Here is a 19,753-nt window from a genome sequence, read left to right as displayed (position 1 = left end):
ATCGTACCACGACAATTGCGGGGAAGTCAAATGCCTACAACACGACAAGTGGTGGCTCGACGAAAGCGCTTAGCGTGACATAGGAAAAATGTTAATAAAAGATGATGAAGAGTAATCGTATCATTATTATGTATTTTGTGTTATTAACAAGTACTGTCTTTTTTAACCTTGTGTTGTCTTTTATTTTTAAGTATTGTAATGTGTTTTAATTATAATAAAATGTGTTTATTTAATTTTGAGAAAAAAAAATGATATAATAAAATAATAGATGAATAGTGGGGGTTATAAGTAGGGGGTATTCTTGGGGTGTCTAGAATAGAGAAAAGATGATGAATAGTGGAATAAGTGGGGGGTTATAAGAAGGGGCCTAAGGCTTTAGTTACCGTGATGATACGGTTTTGTTATGTTAGTCTAATTGTGTTGAATTTATAACTGCCTTAATAAAACCATTACTGGATATACGTGTATTCAAGTCTCATCTATCACATTTGTAGGGATAGATTGATTGGAGATTTTCAAAAGTCCTGGTTCAAGACATACTTGTAATCTAGAACTAAGAGTATAATAGTTTGTCGTTAAAAAAACCATTATGTGATTGATAGGTTTGTTTAAAAGTTTTTCATATCAAATGACTTATTAAATGTATAATTTGTTCAAAGGCAAGAAACACAATCACATCTAAAGTTTGCAGTATCAAATACATATATATATATAAAGAAAGAGAGGAAGAGTTTCCTTATTTTGAAAACTATTTTTTTAAGAACCATGAGAACTCTTAAATTATATATATATTCACATGTGTTTTTATTCATTCACATGTGAAATGATATAAAAAAAGTATGTTGTACAAGAAACCTTTTGAAGCCTTTTATGAATTTGTGAATGAATTTGTTGACATTTTCTGTTCATATGTGACAAACGACTATATATAAGGTTTTGAAATAAAATTTATTCTGCAACATATATTTTTATAACGTTTCACATGTGAATGAACAAAAAAAACATGTGATCCAATATAAAATTTAGGAGCTCTCACGGTTCTTAAAAAAAAATAGGTTCTCAAAATAAGGGTCTTTTCTCTCTCTCTCTCTATATATATATATATGTTTATAAAACTCAAAAACTAAAAGCAGAAGGAAAATCAAAAAGGTTGAATGAAAATTTCTAATATACTAGTTGAAAACAACATATAAACAAAAAATGTAAAACATATAAATTTATTTGTGTAAAAAAAACCCCCAAAAAAAAACAAAAAGAAACCCAAACGTATGTTGCAAAATCTGAAATGTTACGGTGTGACGGGGACAAAGAAGTTGTGCAAGAAACCAAAAAAAACCTCGAAGAAAAAAACTCAAACCGAAAATTCCACGTGGCAAAATCCAAACAATGCTACGATTTACAATGCAGCCAATGAGATAGTGCCAATTTCGTAACCACCACTCTTAATGTATAGAGTAATGTTAGCCAAAATGGATGAGGAAGAAAAAGCTTAAGTATTTGAAATAAGAATGCAAGTTGCAACTATGAAAGCAAAAATGTTACTTCCAAAAATTTACATTGCACGATAATGAATTACGAGAAGTCCCTCAGTCCATCACATATGTTCCAACTTCCAAGCCACTATAAAGGTCCAACTTATTTCATTTTCATGACATAAATAAGGATTATAAACAGCACGAGTCCGTATACTCCGTAATATCACTATTCATTTCATTTTATCATCACACTAGTCTTTCTCTTCAAATACCATTATGGCCTGTATTTCCTAATATAACTAACTGATTGAGCACCAGTTTTATATTCTGTAGGTCTCGAGTTCGAGATATAAGAAGAACATTTGAAGAAATTTCACAATAAAGTTCTCAAGTGAAGTAGGTTTGAAATCTTCAGAGGGGGCAGGACTTTATCCCAATTAAATGTCATGTCTTCGGACGGTTTAGTAGGGAGTTTCTTCTCCTATTAGGTATTGAGGGTGAGGGGGCTCTCTAGTGCGGACCCAGCTAAGACAACGTAAGTTAAACCACTTGTTGCGAACAAATGATCCACCCCTTTAAATATATATATATATATGTATATATAAAGTTATTTTGAGAACCTTCTTTTTGCGAGAACCTTTGAGAATTTTTCAAATGAAGCCCAACCGATGATTATTCCATACATAAAAATTGTTTTTTGATTGTTTTATGAATAACTTATGTGTAATTTTGAAGTTTATAATTATGTGGAGACATGTATTATCATCCGTTATAAAATTGTTTCTTGATTTCACTATATATATATATATACCATCATGGCTTCTAACAATAATACCATTGTTCTTATTTCATTCTCATTTATCATCTATTTTAAACATATAATAAGCAAAAACAACAACACATAAACTGATGGAGTGACCATTGCTTCACCTCCCCTCCTTTTATCCCAGTCTTCATGAGAACACCAAATCCAGAAATTACCTAAAACACATTTCGTGCCAACGGTGTCCTCAAGAACGCACCCAGGACACAGTGAAAACACCACCGTTGGGATCCCCATATACATCACTACTTTTGATTTATACATCACATATTTTTGTTATAAATCTTATCCGTGTATGCAAAAACATTTATGTAACTATGCAACTAAAACCCATAAGTCACCGCAAATGCCACACAACGATGGCCAAAACAATGAACAAAAAGTCAAGTTTGCAACGTAACCATGATAGCTATATGCAAAAAGAGAGAAAAAAAACATGATTTATATGTAACTTTCATTTTTCACCAAATATCTACCCTATTGCTATTTAGATGTTGCATTATTTATTTGAAGAATAGACATTTACAGTATTGTTTATTTTAAAAACGACCATGTCTTAATTCTCCACTATCTCCCTTTTTTACTCTAGTAACAAGGAGGTCCTTTTTCTAACAAGAGATTAGAACTTCGAATCCAACTCTAGATATTTAATTTCCATTTGCCAATGGGTATGGATGAATTTCCCCTCTAGATACCTGAGTAATAGGGGTTTTTCATCGAGAGATTTAAATTGAGACTTTATTCGATGAAGAAGCTCCTTAGCGTGAACCTGATTAAAAAACAACATATGCTGAAACTCTTGACATTTGCAAGTAAATCACCTTTCAAAAAAGTTATATCCAAACATCTACACATTTTAATTTCATTAAAAGTTGGTCTAAAAGTCCATTTAAAAGTTGGTCTCTAATCTTTTCTATTAATTTTCTTAAATACTTCATCTTTAAGTTAAGAAGATTATATCCTTCCAATAATTCAAATGGTAAATGAAATTGCATATGAATTGAAAAGCAAGCGGGTATGGATCAAAGGACATAGATATGCCGCGTGCGTTAACTAAAAACAGATGTTTGAATAGTAACCGATAGTTCAGTTTATGGCCTCAAATAAACCTGTGCTACAATATCTTCTTCTGGTCTTTTTTAATACTACTACATTCTTACTTAATTCATACATCTGTATATTATTTTATTTTATTTTTCATTATTTCGTTAAACAAACCAAAAATACTTCATAAAAAGCCATCCACCGGTTACTTCGGAAGATTCCATTTCCATATCTGGAACCTCTTTTTATAAAAAAAACCATAAAAAAAATTGTGGTTCTAATTTATGCTTATAATAATATAGAATTTATATATAGAACTATAGATGTAGATAATATAAGTTATTTGCTAGTTAAAATGTTTTTGTGATCAGAGATGGCGGTTGTGTTGATATTACAGACCAGCCGGCTTGATTTTTATGGAGGTGGTATAGGTGGATGATATATGGAAAACTCACCTTCTAATAACGGCTGGCAGAGATCAGGTGATCATGATCACGGTGATCAACCGCCGTTATTAGAAAAGAAGCAAGTTACTATAAGTTTAAGACAATGGTTAGACGACACAAAAAGAGTAGCTGACAAGATTGAATGTTCACATATATTTATGCAAATAGTCAAAATTGTGAGCTTAGCACATTCCAAAGGGTTTGTTGCTCACAATGTTAGACCATCATGTTTTGTTATGTCGTCTTTGAACCATGTTTCGTTTATCGAATCTCCGTCTTGCTCGGATTCATCAGGGTCTGAAAACTCTTGTCAAGAATATGGTGTAACGAATAGTCAGACGTCTTCATTTGTGTCGCGTAAAGTACACGAACGAGTTATTTCTGAATCTAGTGTTAGACAAGAGCCAGAACACGAACAAAAACAGATAAAACATGTGTTTCCTATGAAACAAATATTGCAAATGGAAACAGAATGGTATACAAGTCCAGAGGAGGCTGCAGGGGGTGAAAGTTGTTGTGCTTCTGATGTGTATCGATTAGGCGTTCTGCTTTTTGAGGTTCGTACGTGTTTTATATGTGTGATTTTAGCTTCGTATAGTTGTTTTTTTCGCTTAATTATATATTTGTTGCAAATCTTGAATCAGAAATATCTGAAGCATCAAGTAACCTACCCTACTAGTATGGGTTATCGTCTTCTATAACCCACTTTTGGGTTTATTTCCATGAACAGTTATATTACCCTTGTAGTTCACCAGAGGAAAAGACTGCGGCCATGTCTACGTTTAGATATCGTGTTTTCCCACCTCAGTTACATTTCATGTGGCCACAACAAGCCTTTCTGTCGATGCGCTTGCTGCATCCTGACCCAACGTGCAGACCTACAATAGAGTGAGTTGGAAATTTTACACTTTTGATGCCAAATCAAGAATTCTTATGGTTCATAGTTACTTTTATGTAGTGTTGATGCTAATAATCTCTCATGTGTGAGAACTAGACAAGAATATGTTATTCATAGCGTTATAAATATATGACTTACTTTTTTTTACAATTTATCAGTGAAGTGTTACAAAGTGAGTTTCTTAATGAAATTAAGGAAAATTTAGATGAAAGAGAAGCTGTAATAGAGCTTGAAGAAAAGATAGCAGAACAGGAGATGTTGCTGGAATTTCTTTTATTACTGCAACAAAGAAAACAAGAAGCTGCAAAGTACCTGCACAGAAATGTTTCATTTCTGTCTTCTGATTTGCAGGAAGTTTCGAAACTGCAAGCATCTATTAGGAGAAAAGAAAATTCGAGTTCGGGTAATGGAGCTTCATTTTCGAGTAATGTTCATCAAAATGATGAGCTTGATAGTTCAGGGTCCAGAAAACGCATCAAAACACCTAAAGAAAACCAAGAAAGTTCTAGATTGATGAAAAACTTCAAGCATTTAGAATCAGCTTATTTTTCGACTAGGCACAAGGCCATCAAACCTGTTGGAAGACAACTGCCTAGAAATAGAGCGAACCACAGTGAGTGGATAAGTCCATTTTTGGAGGGACTGTCCAAGTACATGTCTTTCAGTAAATTAAAAGTCAAAGCTGACTTAAAACAAGGTGATATTTTGAATTCTTCAAACCTTGTATGCTCATTGAGTTTTGATCGCGAGGGGGAGTTTTTTGCAACAGCCGGTGTAAATAAGAAAATTAAAGTTTTTGAATATGATTCAATCTTGAATGAGAATCAAGACATACATTTCCCTCTTGTTGAAATCCTTGCCGGATCAAAGCTAAGCAGTCTTTGTTGGAATCCCTATATCAAAAGCCAGATTGCTTCAAGTAACTTTGAAGGTGTTGTGCAGGTAATCCACATCATTTTCTTGATCATTTTTTAAAATACTTGCTACGATGTGGCAATTTCAAGCCAATTATTTCTAAACGGGTTGAGATGGGTCGTGAGTTATCCAAACATCATATAACTGTTCAATTAAGTACCTTAGAGCACTATTTCGATAATGTCAATTCATAATTAACTTAATAATGTTTTATTATTTACGAAACGGATAAAGAGTGTTGCAGGTTAACCTGACCCAATCCATTCCCATCCATTTCAAATCAAACCTGTTTTGACCCGTTACCCAACACGCCCATCTTGCGCCTCGAAATGATAGACATTACTTTGTTGATTCATACATTTTCAGTTGTGGGATGTTACACAAAATCAAGTATCTGTGACAATGAGAGAGCACGAGAGACGTGTGTGGTCTGTGGATTTTGCTGCAGATCCAAAATTGTTGGCCAGTGGGAGTGATGATGCTTCTGTCAAGCTCTGGAACATTAATCAGGTGATTAAATAGTTACTTAGATATTGAAGTGTGATATAAAACAATATTTGAGCACAAAATAACTCATTTTTGTTTATTTCTACTGCAGGGAGCAAGTGTTAGTACCATTAGAACAAGGGCTAATGTGTGTTGCGTTCAGTTTCTTTCCGATTCTAGTAATTATCTTGCATTTGGTTCTGCAGATCATAAAGTATATTACTATGATCTACGCAATACGAGTATACCCCTTTGCACATTTGTTGGACATGAGAAAACGGTTAGCTACATCAAGTTCATAGATTCAACAACTCTTGTATCATCGTCCACTGATAACACGCTGAAGCTCTGGGATTTGTCAGGCACCACATCTCAAGTTCTTGGCCCACTTCAGTCATTTACTGGCCATGTCAATCTAAAGGTATATTTTTATAGTACAGCAACAGTATCCAATCCCACATATATGTGGGGTATGAGGAAGGTAAGATGTTGACGATCATACTCATAAGTCATAACACTACTCAAGGGGGAGAAGGTGCTTCCCGGGGAGACCCCCGATTTAAATAGTATTTCGAAAAGTGCCGTGTAGCCATCGTAGGTACATGAAACGACTAGTTTTGAGATATATATTTATGATAACATACTTTAATAAATGTATATGAAACATAGATAAAGCATGTAAAGTGGCCTACAGATACTGTGTATCTAAGGTGTGAGTTCTAGAAAATATTGTGCACATTGTGATAGTATAATAGGATTAGACATACAAGCACACACATCTACATACACACACACCTCAATCTATCTCCCCCCCTCTACCCTTCTATACATGCATCCCTATCCGAGGTCATATCGTAGGGAAATGCATACGCCTGTAAATCTGTCTTCCATCTCTACCCATCTACTGTAATTCTAGTTCCACTCTAATATAGTAATGGTGGAAGATTGGAAAGGTTGGGTAACTATATGAATTGAAACATGTCAAAACAGGTTGACTCAAACACTTATGTCAAACTTTATATAAATAGTTACTGTGTCAAATATGATTACAGAAGATTATATTAGTAAAATAATAATCTAATTTCCGAATAAAATGCTTGAGGAGAGACTTCCCGCATTGAGAACAAAATTTGTGCAGCTTCAATCCCTTTGAACAGTTTCAAATCTAGTTATATTGCTTTGAATTTACCTATTTGGTGTGTTGGAGATAAAACATAACCCAAATCTAACAAATTCATTACAAAATGGGTCGAAATTGCAACCTCTACTTTCTGTAATATGGGCTCAATATCATTCACCGTTGTTTGACAAATTAGTTTAAGGTCTCCTGGACCATCTAAAGACACTGCAATGCTCAGCTTCAGAGTTTATATGCATACAGTAATTTTACCTTTGGCAAAAAAGTTATTGGTTAAAATTAAACTAGCCCGAGCCTACAAGTGATTCCCTTAGAAAATCATTGTTTTTTTTGTGTGCAGAATTTTGTTGGTTTATCTGTATCAGAGGGCTACATTGCTACTGGTTCAGAAACAAACGAGGTACCTACCACTGATCTTATTCCAAGACACTTGTCTATAGATTCATAGCCCATGATACAACTATCTAAACAATTAGTTGCAAATGCTATTTCACTCTTATTATTCATATGGTATTTGTAAACATGTCAACAGGTTTTTATCTACCACAAGGCTTTCCCCATGCCTGCATTGTCGTATAAATTCAACACCATAGATCCAATATCAGGAAATGAAGTGGATGATAATGAACAGTTCATCTCATCCGTGTGTTGGCGTAGTCAGTCCTCCACCTTGGTAGCCGCAAATTCAACGGGAAATATCAAGGTCTTGGAAATGGAATAGTTTTGAATTTTTAACTCAATTCGAGTTAACAAATTTTGGGATTAGAGGGGTATGCAAATCTTTGTGTATATAAATCAGTAGAGAAAAGTAAAAACTGGTAGAAGATCATATTCATTTAAATTTTGTAATTTTTGAAGTCCCTTGTGCAAGTCAAAGTATGACTTCAACCCCAAATAACTACATGTAATGTTTTCCCATATTGCAAGGAAGATATGATTGTGATGCTGTCTGTGAATAAAGAGGCAACTACCAATCTGCCTAGCTCACAAGTCCTTATGCAAGTCAAAGTTTGACTTTTACGGGTTCACTGATTGGATATAATCAACTTCTTAAATTAAATTTGCATTGACAGACTGGTAGGGATGTTTGGATTTTTGATCTACAACCTCAGTGTATCCATTTTATCCAGAGATTTATGAACTTTCCATAAAAATGTAACATGGCAACGCGTCATGGTTGATAACCCCATGAGAATGGCATTACCCCTCACGGATCAAAACAATATCCTCATGAAGTCGATGCAACCAAATAGCTGAAACCAAACCAACTGACTAATGGTAACTTGGTTCGAATTTTGAATTTGATTGGATGGTTCAGGTCCAAATTTTAGAAACTGAAGCCTAATTAGATTTATAATGATACATCCAAACGTATACCGTAATGACAACCCCGAGTATACCACTTCTGTTGGAGTAGTTCAAGTCCAAGGTTCCTGAGGGATCATTGCTTCATATTTAAGATTTCACCAAGAAGAGAGTAACGGAAATTCACTCAATATAACAACAAAAACATTGCACTTTAGATACAATGTGACAACTGTTCATCAGCTTGCAAATTGCAGATTAAACTAAATGTATAATCAAGTTTAATCCTTACGTCCCCAAGCAAAAATGCTATATAGCATATACTCATATTGTAAGCACTATTTTCAGTTCTACTTCATATATAACTATTGACATTGACTTTTACTAAACATAGGTTGTTGAAGTAAGTTGCTTATTAGCTTACTAAGCCTTTGGGCGCCAGGGCCCTCTTTCACCCGTGTGGGTTTCCCAACTTTGGTGCACAATGGGTCGCCCTTGCACCATCCACCTGGGGTGAAGCTCCCATTCTTACGATGTAATAACTCTTGGTCGATTCTATCCAAAACAAGGGTATCTTGCTTAAACTTGCGTCCAAATGGCGCTCCACTTGCTATCATTTTGTCTGTGTCATTTATGGTAAGAACATGTGGATGTTGTTTTGGAGGGGTGTCCCATGAAATAAAGTGCATATCGTGGTTCACCACTGTTTGAACAAATTCAGGGGAATTGCAGATAACTGTTTGGAAGTAACCTTCTGGTGACGAGACGAAATTTGTGTAGTACATGAGTAGAGTTCTTGGAAGATTATCCCAACCCCATATGCAATATTCGACAAAAGAACGTGATAATATCATCCATGCCGACCCTGCAAAAATGTGATATTTCATAACGGAATTTAAACATAATATTTTGCCATCTGAGACTCCTAATGGATGTTTTCCCTGGTTGCACATTCAGTTTTTGCATACAACATTAGCAGGGTAGTTGTTTTGTAAAAGTGATATCAGTTTTTTGCATTTTTCACATGTACATGAACTCTTTTTTTGAAAGGCAACTAGATAGATCCACACTAATTCAACACATATCTACAATATGTCTACCATGGGACTTAGACCCACAACCTGTAGGTTGGTTGATAATCACACATACCACATGAGCTAAAGCTCGAGGGTTCACAAGTACATAATTAGTTTCTACTTTCAAGTAAATGAGTTATCGGTATCTCATTATTCGGGGGTCAAAAAATCACTTGTGGATCAGTTCTGGAGTGGCTATAACAAAACTGATTCCAGCTATCAGTTATCTGATTATTTAAAGGTCAATCTGACATAAAGACTATCCAATTATCAACCTCAAAATCTGAAATTCACAGCCTGTTTTGTTAAAGCTGATTATCTCGTATTGAATTGTTTATAATTTTCCATATCACAGAATCACTTTAAAAACTCAATGCCAACAACCTTATCTTGAAACAAGTTCATAGGTTTGAGTTAATAATTCATACCTGTAAATAATTTAAAAGATGTCGGGAGTGCCCGTTTTGGTTGCACCCAAAAGATCTCTGACTTTGTGTTCTGGTACAGTCCCGGGTCAACCATCAATGGCATTGCCCTTTGTTTCCTGCATACATAAAAATATGTACTTTTAATAACGAGTTGCACATAGAGCAAATGTGCATAATTACATGGTGCTTACTCTTTCCAGCCTAATCGGCTTGTGTACTCTATGAAATTCAAATCCCGCTTCAAATCACGAAATGAAAAAAGAAGATCTGCAATGAAGTTCGACAATCAACCTAAACAGATATGATGAAACAATCCTTAAATTATTACTTGAAATAAAGAACGAACCATCTTGAGTCACGAGAGGATAATCCGAGGCACTTAGATTTATAAACCAATCCCAATCTTTATATTTCTTGAGAAGAATGGCACACGCGTGAAGAGTGTTTGATACCATTGTTGGTCCTCTATACGTAACCATATTAGCTTTCGGGATCACATACACATTCCCAACCGCAGCAAAAGTGGTATCATTTTCAACTCGTGAAGCAAGCTCCATTCTCTCCTCAAGTGGTGATTCAAGATCAAGATGAAGAACATAATAGTTCCACGGATGATACAATGCCCTTACCGTCCTCCATAACTTATTCAAATCCCCTTTTGATCCCGAAACCAAATAAGCAAAACGAGGTATATTTGGGCGAGCAGGTGGTGGAGGCGGAGCAAACTTTTCTTCAGCAGAGTTGTTGCTTGTTTTATCTGGCCTAATTCCAAAAAACAAATTGATTTTGGATATTGAAGACACAGTGCCCAAATTCAAACATGTTGCAAAGAGAAAAAGAGTCACAATTGAAGTTATAGCTAGCGGGAACGCCCATCGTTTCTCCAAGTGAAAATACTTCATTTGTTTAAGTCTCAACATCATTTCTTGTCTTCTAGATTATACACTTATTCAAATCAATTCTCTTCGACAATTTGTAGCCCCATGGAACAAGTTTAGTCCAACAAGATGTTCAAATAGTAACCAAATTCGATCAGATTCCGTTTTGTGGCTGTCGAATCTTTAGCTGTTTAAGATAACATCAAGAACACAAAAAGATCATTTTTCATGAATTCTTATTTTACTAGGAGTAATTGATAAAAACAATCAAGAACTCAACTTTAAAGATCAGACAAAGAACATAGCAACAAAAAAGTAATCACACACTAATAAATATATATTTAGTATCAATAAATATACACAATAATATATATATAATTCCATAGATTGAGCTAAACTATTTACCTATCAGCTATCAAATTCAAATTTTTTAACTAACCATTCAACACTACAAAAATCAACATATACTCCAAAAATGCTATTAAAACAATACTCATATCAAAAATTAACACAAAGATAGTATCTTTAAGCATTTATAGTACTAAAACTACTAAATTTAATATGCATAACTACAAATTAAGCAAATCCAGCACTGACCCATTACACTAAAACAAAATTCCCATAATTTTTTACACAATAACTTCAAAAAATGTAGTATAAAACAATATCTATATCGGATAGTAAGATTAAAAAAAAAAAAAAACTAACTGTTGATCCTGTAAATACTAACTATCCAAGGTTTATGTTGGTTAAACCCAGAAATTAAGCAAATTCAGCAACGACCCATTACATTAAAGCAAAAACCCAGAAATTCTATCACAATAACTTATATAAATGCTCAAATATGTACCTGGGATTTTAAGACAGCATTATATATAAGAAATATATAGTACAGGTGAAGAACAACTATCCAAGGTTTATGTTGGTTATGGGAGAGAGAACAAGAAGACACAATACCCACTGTGTTTTTTTATGATTTGATGAAAATTTATTTTATTTTATTTTTGGAATTTGTTTTTGTTTGTCAAGAATTAGATATTGTTTTCACATTTGTATAGTTGTTTTGATAATCGATACGACATGATGGAATTTCTGAGGTTTAATGACACCGACTATTTATCGTCCTAATTCATTTATTATTACGTTTCATTTATAACGGTCAACTAATTTTATATTAATTCATGTAAGGGTTCATGTAATATAATAAATGATACAATATCAATGTTATTAAGGGGAAGGGAGTGGTGTGGTTGAAATCTTCATCTCTTTTAAATTCTATCAATCATTTTTATCCAACTCAATTTTCTTTTTCATCCCTCCCAACTATCCCTCCAAACTATTTTTAATGGCATTCATGACTTTCCTATTCCTCTCAAAAAAAATTTTCTTTTTTATTTAATTTAATCAAACTTTTTCTTTTTTAATAAAAACATATTTTCAATATTTTCCTTTTTTAATATAAACATATTTTCGAATATTGCCTCGTGTCCCCACCTCCCAACGTTCATACCTCGCCGGGCTTATATGCCGCTACTCATCATGTCGTTGTCATGTCGGAGGGTTGGCGTCGGTGTTCCCTCGGCGGCATGGCATGCCGCGCCCTATGCCATCCACCACTCCCTTCCCCCTTACTCTAATTTTATGTTATTAAATTATTAATTGCATTGGTTTTTTTCTTTTTCAGACAATAATAATAAGTGTAATTGGTGAAGTTCTCCTCCCCTGTGATCCTCACTTCGTAGATCGATCGCTAGTGATTGTCTACCCATATGGTTGTAACGACTAGCCGTCCCGTGACACGAACATTTTATAAAAATAAGTGTAATTACACTATTTTAACCGTTTTTGTATTTAACTTAGAAAGTGGCATCTCTTATAAATAATCTCGTAAACACGTCTACGACTTATAGAAAACCCCCCAATATATCCGTCTATCATGTTAATTTCATTTGTTTTATAGTATTACTTTATTTAACCTTTGCTTAACTCCAATTATTACTTCATTTAATTTATAATTGAGAGTTTAGAGTTGAGTGGATAAATATTAAAGAGATTATCGCGTAATCTATATCTATATCTATCTATACTATATTATAAAGCATGTATTCTCTGTCTACATTTTAAGTTTCAACATTTACCTAACACTATTTATCTCTCAACAAATCATTTTTTTTCTCTCTGCTCCATTCATTTATTCCTCCAATTCATTCAAAATACTTTACCTCAAAAACCGTACATCAATAGATTATAAAAATTATATTAGTGTTCTTAAAATTTCATACTCTTTCATTAGAGATGTCATTCGATATACTTTCGACGAATTTTTAAATTCGAGGGCGGAGCCCGTACAGCTAAGTCATTTGGCTATCACACTCTATGATCTATCACTCCCACCATCTCACCGCCGCAATGTGCGGGTACTTGCTCTCGTATTAATAAACAAACTAGCATCTCTTTTTTCAACTCTCTACCTTTAAAATACCTAAAATACCCTTACTTTTCAACACATTTCTAACTCACACACCAATTCACCCAATATATCCCTTATATATTTTACACTCATACTTATCCAAACTATCTATCTTATTTATTAATTAATTTAAATATTTTCACATATATCTCTACAATATTGTTAATAAAGTTATTTACAAAAGATCTCTTAACCATAAAATAACTACACTACCATTTACCTCAATTACTTTTAGATTAATAGTCACATCGTTACCACCACTGCTACTAGCACCACACATTGCCGCCACCGTCGCCGCATTGCGGGTACCCATCTCGTATGAGTATAAATTGTACTATGAAATTTTTTTCTATATATTTATTTTGTGAATAATATATTTTGTAAAAATCTATCTATATATAGATAGATAGATATAGATATAGATATATTAAAGTATAAAAAAAAAATAACATTAACAATTTAACATACAGGTAAATTTCCTAGTTACATTCAATACGAAAGAAATCACCATTAACATCACGCATAAAGTTTAAAGTATAATTGGTGATTGTGAAAAACGATTAAAAAAAGTATATATTCTAATTAAATCAAAATTAACCTGGATTCAACCCGTACATTTTAACTAAAATTTTAAAAGTAAAAAAAATATATTTAAAAAATGTATATAATTATTGTTAGTGATATATTGTAAGTGAGTTTGGAGATATTAATTTGACTAACAAACTAATTTATATATGAGTATTTATTACATTAACAAAATATAAAAAAATATTTCATGATAGAAAGAATTTACCAAATAAAAGAATAATATTTAATGAGCTATTTATCTTTAAAAATACTACTAACTAAATATGACATCAACAAAACATAAAAAAACATTTACATTTATTTTATGTTATACGTTGTCATCAAGTTATGACTTTATATAGGATTTTATCATATACTATATAGAGGTGAATTATTTTAGAACCACCTCTTATTTTAGGACCAATTAGGACATGTGTTTTTTGTAACTTACACACCACCATCATCATCTACTACGGTATATAAGACTTTTTTGTAAAAACATTAAGACTTTCTGACGACACGGTGGCCGAAAAATCATGGTGGTGGTCAGAGATGATTATGGTGGTGGTTGGAGATAATCATGGTGATGTGTAAGTTACAAAAAAACACATGTCCTAAAATTGGTCCTAATATATATATATAAGGCAAATGAGCGAGAACTGGTTATAAGTCTTTTGTTTACATTGTTGGTATCTTATGATATTTAAATAAAAGATATTAATAAGTATATTGTGCTTAGAATAATTAAAAAATTTAAACGATTATAAAAATGACAACATTACCATTTTTCAACATCTTTATCTGTGTTTGTTAAATTACGATATCATACAAATTTAACATGTCATTGGACATCTCCAATGAATTTTTGGGAGTGAAAAGTTAATAAGTTTAACTCGCGTATTATGCGAGGAATAATCTAGAATGTTAATATAACCAAATGGATGTCCACATGATGAAAAACCTACAGTGGTATCATCCCTGGTGGTGACGGCGACAAATAGTGGTAATGACTGACGGTCGCAACTCGCGAATAGTATATGTTAAAAATTTTGTTTTTCTTAATAATTTTTAAAAGGATAAACTAAACCAAACAAAAGTTTGTTAAAACTTTATATTATATATGTTATAAAAGTATATTTTAACTAAATGAATGTCCACAAGACGAAATGACTATAGAGGTATAAGAAGGGGGGGAGGGGTTGATTGTCGGTCACAACTCACGAGTAGTATATGTTATTGATCATAAACGAGTTATGATTATCTTAAGAGTTGTGTAATAAATTTTATAAATTGACTTTAATTCAGTAAAGGTACTTTTTTTTGTAGACAAAGTTTGCTAACGTATTGTGTTCATTATGTACAGGGTATAAATATTCTTAATATTTCAAAAAACTGAATGATTGAAAGAAACATGTTTTTTTTCCGAACATTCAATCGGTGTGCGACATCAAGGAAACCTCACCATATAATGGTGAAACCTTACACGTACCCTAGACAACGAGATGTTGACCATGGACCGTTACATGTATTCGGAGAAAAAAACCCCAAGACTTACTATCCCTAAAGATCAAACTCAAAATATTGGGTAAAACCTGGGATACGAGTTGGACTAGTAATCATTAGCTGAAAGAATCATGTTAATATACTTTACAAAAGATATAGATGTGTTGATGATCGACTATCTAAATATTTCTTCATTCTTTCGGAAATAATAATCGTTTTTTAGCTTAGAAGGCAAGATCACTTACATATATACAAATATGATTTATTTTTATCTTTTAATCTTCTTATATAGATAAGCCATTCAGAATAAAGTATATTACACTTTTGGTCGTTAAACTTGACACGTTTTTCATTTTTAGTCACTAAACTTTAAAAATTACAAATTATACACTGAACTTGTCACTTTTTTTCACTTTTGGTTACCGCGTCAGCTTTGTTACATTTCCTCCGTTAACTTGCCCAAACTCGTTAGTTTTTTTTCCACGTTTCATCCTTTTCATTTATTCCATTATTAAAAGTGATAATCGATGAAAAGTACATTCAAAACTCAATCCACTTATATGATTTATTACAAATTTATATAACACAAACAAAAATATTTACTATTATAGTAATAGCTAATAAAATGAATTAAAGAAAATTATATAAATATATATAACACAAACAAAAATATTTACGATTAAAGTAGACATAAGAAAACTAAAAAAATTCAAACAACACTAAAAAAATCTAACAATTATTTCATCTTCGTTTAAAAACAAAATCTATTTTATCTAATCAAACTATTTTATAATCAATAAAGTAGTAAACTGTAAACATAAAAAAAAACTGTTTCAAAACGCCTCACATATGAATATGTATTTTCACTAATCAAACAAAACAATATCTAAGACCTGAAGGTAGGCCGATTATCATTATTAATAATGGAATAAATGAAAAGGACGATAAGTGAAAAAAAACTAACGAACCTGAGTAAGTTAACGGAGGAAAGGTAACAAAGCTGACGCGGTGACCAAAAGTGAAAAAAAGTTGCAAGTTTAGTGTATAATTTGCAAATTATGAAGTTTAGTGACTAAAAGTAAAAAACGTATCAAGTTCAGGACCAAAAGTATAATTTATCCCATAATAAATAACTCCAAACACAAAAAAAAAATATACAACAAGAGATACCTCAAAAGGTTTGAAATAAGTCTAGCAATATAGATTCATAGAACACTTTATTTGAGACATGCATGTATCTTTTAGTATATATTTCTCAATTTTGTTAAATATAGGAAAGCAAATTACACATATGGTGCTTGTGGTTTTGATTGACTAGTTTCATACTTTCATGCATATATTTTAAAAATAATGTCAGTCATATTTAAGTATTATGATTTATGAGTACCTTTTTTTCTCCTCGAAGCATAATTGAGTACTTTTTAAAAGTCATACATGTTGGTATTGTCCCATTGAAAAAATGTAAACCCTAAATATAATTTACATAATTTCTAAAAATGAAGTATGAAACTAGTTATCTGAACAATTAATACATATCGTCAGTGTAATTTGCCTAAAGTAAAATAAAAATAAGATTTTTTATATATTTTTTTTATTTGAAAGTGAAAAGAAAAAAAAAATTAATTGAAGTAAACCGTTAACGTGGATGAGCCTTCATCTTCGGACTTGAATATTGGCATTTGGAATATATCAATCAAAGTCAATACAAAGCTGACCGTGTCATTTACATAATTACATCCATGTCCTTCTACTCAACCCATTTGTTACGAGTTTACGAGTCAAACAAAGGAGACGTAATGGCATCTTCTTACAACTTTATTGAAAAGTTTGCTCACTTGTTTGTCAAGAAACACAAAAATCATCTTTTTAAGTTTTTTTCTTCTTCTATACTAATTACATCATCTTATTTTTTGAGATTAAAGTTGATACAATAACAGCACATTTAAATAATATTTCAATTTTTATAAATTAAACTAAAAATTGCCTAACTTATGAAATAGTGGTTAACTTTTTAAAGTTGCTGTATAAAATGGTATTTTGAAAAAGTTGTCTTTCTTTAGTTTTTTGAAACTTGTTTTTTTCTTCTGAAAAATGCAAATTATCACTTTTATGTTAAACAAATAAATTTTATTATTATTTAAATTATGCAATCTCAATTGTCAAATAACATTTCCAAAATACAATTCCAAAGATTCTCTACCATGTATGTAATGGATGATGATTCCTTCAAGTTCTCTCAGTCAAGTTGGGAGGATCTTGACCCTTGATTAAAAATCAAGGGATATGATTCAATCATTAACTTTAAATTTTGACCTTTGATTTTCAATCAAAGGTCAAGATCCTCCCAACTTGACTTGACTAGTCAAGTTGGGGGAACTTGAGGGAATTCCCCTCCGTATAGGATATACAATTCCAAAGACTGTCTACCATATATAATGTAGTATCTATTATTTATCTATTATCTATAATATATAAAGTATCAATGAAAAGTAACACCATGGGTGTTTTTTAGGCTATTAACAACTAGTTCTTTTATATACAAAATTACATCTTTAAGACATCAACAGTTATAGAAAAGTTCAGAGACAATTAGCTTATGAGCAAAGCTTCAAGAAATAGCTTATAAAATATAATATACGATCGATATATAAAAAGTATCAATGAAAAGTAACACCATGGGTGTTTTTTAGGCTATTAACAACTACTAATTTTATATGCAAAGTTACATATTTAAGACATCTAACAATGGTAACTTTACAAAAATGCTCACAAAGAAATAGCTTATGAACAAAGCTTCAAGAAATAGCTAATTATGGACAAAGCTTTATAAGATGGGAAGAGATTTAAATCACATGGCATTCAAAAGATTTATATGCATATGTACTAATCCACAATTGACTGTTAATTTATTTATAAAAAAAATACATAATACATATAGTGATCATAGATTTATTAACTTAATTTGTTTGATATATAATAAGTTTTTGGGATTAGTGTTTTCGGTTGTAATAAACTTTGTCCGATTATCTATGTTATGTAACGATGTATTCGGGTGTCTAAAGCATGTATCAAATGACTGGTTGAAATATTAGTTACATGCGTTAGACACCCAAATACATCGTTACATAACATAGACAATCGAGCATAGTTTATTGCATTCGTAATCATAATCCTAAGTTTTTTGGCTATTAAAAAAACATATAGTGATCATATATAGGTTTATAAATCTTACAATGGGTTTAAACACATAATGATTATAGGATTATAAACCTAGTAGTTTTAGGTTTTTCTATCATGTGCGTTGTATACATGATAACAAGTTATCAAGTTGAATGAAGTTACAATTCTCTTATGTTAGAATTTTTTTTCGTACGACGATGGTGATAAAATAAACCTACAATTTAGTAAACAACATTTTCTTTAAAATTAAACTATAATGATACATAAAACTTGATTAAAAACTAACACCGTAAACTATCACTTCAAATGGGTAGTCTTGCATCATTTTCATGTTTTAACAAAAAAATATCATTTGAAATTCGTATTCTGAATGATGTATAGACGTATAGTCATAAAATCAAATAAAGTAAAAAAAATTCTCTACTAGAACTGTACAAGTAAAAGTCTTATATATGTTGCGAATGACATAATGACATTTAGGCTATAGCTCAATCGATACTGCGAAATCTTTGTCACAAAGAGTAGAAAGTTTTTTTTTTAATCTAAACTCACACATTTGTATAGAGTATAGACACAACCTATTTGTGAATTTTATGTCACTGGCATCATTGATAGACGGTTGATTATGGATGGTTTGAATTGCGGGTAAATAATATTTTGTCACAAATATATGTGAAAGTAAAAAAAAAAAAGTTGATATCCAATACAACAAACGCGTCGTCAATGGTGGCGTTAGATGGTACGACTAAAATTAATGAAGTGGCTTCGTAATTGTCCACGAACAATTACGTGATCAGTGACACACTCACCACTGGTTCTGAGCCGTTCGATCAAGGTAAAATTAGAAATTAGAAGTTTCTGGCCGTTCACCAGCATAGCTATAATTGTTGGCCACACAATTATTCCGTGGACCCTACCACATAATGCATTTTTCTTCTTTTTTTTATGGAACATTTCCTTTCATTACCTATATTTATAAACATCTATATTTATAAATCCTTATAAAACATATTAAAATTTATATTTTAAAAAATTCTATCATTTTTTTATGCCTAAAATACCCTTATTTCTTAATTATAATTTCCTTATACAACTAATCAATACTTTTGTAATAATATCTA

The 19,753-nt window shown here is 31.9% G+C and overlaps 2 protein-coding genes across 7 annotated transcripts; one reads left to right on the top strand and one right to left on the bottom strand.

Moving 5' to 3' along the window:
- The first annotated feature begins 3,543 nt into the window (after positions 1-3,543).
- On the top strand, positions 3,544-8,171 carry LOC122594934 (protein SPA1-RELATED 3-like). 6 transcript variants are annotated; one of them, XR_006323154.1, is made up of 8 exons: positions 3,544-4,345; positions 4,519-4,676; positions 4,845-5,628; positions 5,968-6,111; positions 6,200-6,208; positions 6,294-6,508; positions 7,566-7,625; positions 7,758-7,848. XR_006323154.1 is itself a non-coding variant. In XM_043767218.1 (7 exons), the coding sequence occupies exons 1-7, from the start codon at positions 3,785-3,787 to the stop codon at positions 7,944-7,946; spliced, it is 2,205 nt and encodes a 734-aa protein (XP_043623153.1). In that variant the 5' UTR covers positions 3,589-3,784; the 3' UTR covers positions 7,947-8,171. The 6 variants fall into 6 exon arrangements, 5 of the variants coding, with proteins under 5 accessions (XP_043623153.1, XP_043623154.1, XP_043623155.1 ...); XM_043767218.1 differs by having other exon boundaries at positions 3,589-4,345; positions 6,200-6,508; positions 7,758-8,171; XM_043767221.1 differs by having other exon boundaries at positions 4,327-4,345; positions 4,433-4,676; positions 6,200-6,508; positions 7,758-8,171.
- A 532-nt stretch (positions 8,172-8,703) lies between these two features.
- LOC122596520 (beta-glucuronosyltransferase GlcAT14B-like) lies at positions 8,704-11,930 on the bottom strand. Its single transcript, XM_043769107.1, has 5 exons — positions 11,763-11,930; positions 10,381-11,099; positions 10,226-10,301; positions 10,035-10,150; positions 8,704-9,395 (listed from the first exon to the last, which is right to left on the bottom strand). The coding sequence occupies exons 2-5, from the start codon at positions 10,955-10,957 to the stop codon at positions 8,896-8,898; spliced, it is 1,269 nt and encodes a 422-aa protein (XP_043625042.1). The 5' UTR covers positions 10,958-11,099; positions 11,763-11,930; the 3' UTR covers positions 8,704-8,895.
- Between the last annotated feature and the right edge of the window lie 7,823 nt (positions 11,931-19,753).

The sequence above is a fragment of the Erigeron canadensis genome, chromosome 4 (genome assembly GCF_010389155.1).
Source record: "Erigeron canadensis isolate Cc75 chromosome 4, C_canadensis_v1, whole genome shotgun sequence".
NCBI lineage: Eukaryota > Viridiplantae > Streptophyta > Magnoliopsida > Asterales > Asteraceae > Erigeron > Erigeron canadensis.
This window is presented reverse-complemented; position numbering and strand designations above follow the sequence as displayed.

Coding starts and splice junctions, on each gene's coding strand:
- LOC122594934 (XM_043767218.1), top strand. CDS start 3,785: ATGGAAAACTCACCTTCTAATAACGGCTGGCAGAGATCAGGTGATCAT. Junction 5,629..5,967: donor ACTTTGAAGGTGTTGTGCAG/GTAATCCACATC, acceptor ATACATTTTCAG/TTGTGGGATGTTACACAAAA. Junction 7,626..7,757: donor CTGGTTCAGAAACAAACGAG/GTACCTACCACT, acceptor ACATGTCAACAG/GTTTTTATCTACCACAAGGC.
- LOC122596520 (XM_043769107.1), bottom strand. CDS start 10,957: ATGATGTTGAGACTTAAACAAATGAAGTATTTTCACTTGGAGAAACGA. Junction 10,302..10,380: donor TCCTCTCGTGACTCAAGATG/GTTCGTTCTTTA, acceptor ACTTCATTGCAG/ATCTTCTTTTTTCATTTCGT. Junction 9,396..10,034: donor ATCTTTTAAATTATTTACAG/GTATGAATTATT, acceptor ACATTTTTGCAG/GGTCGGCATGGATGATATTA.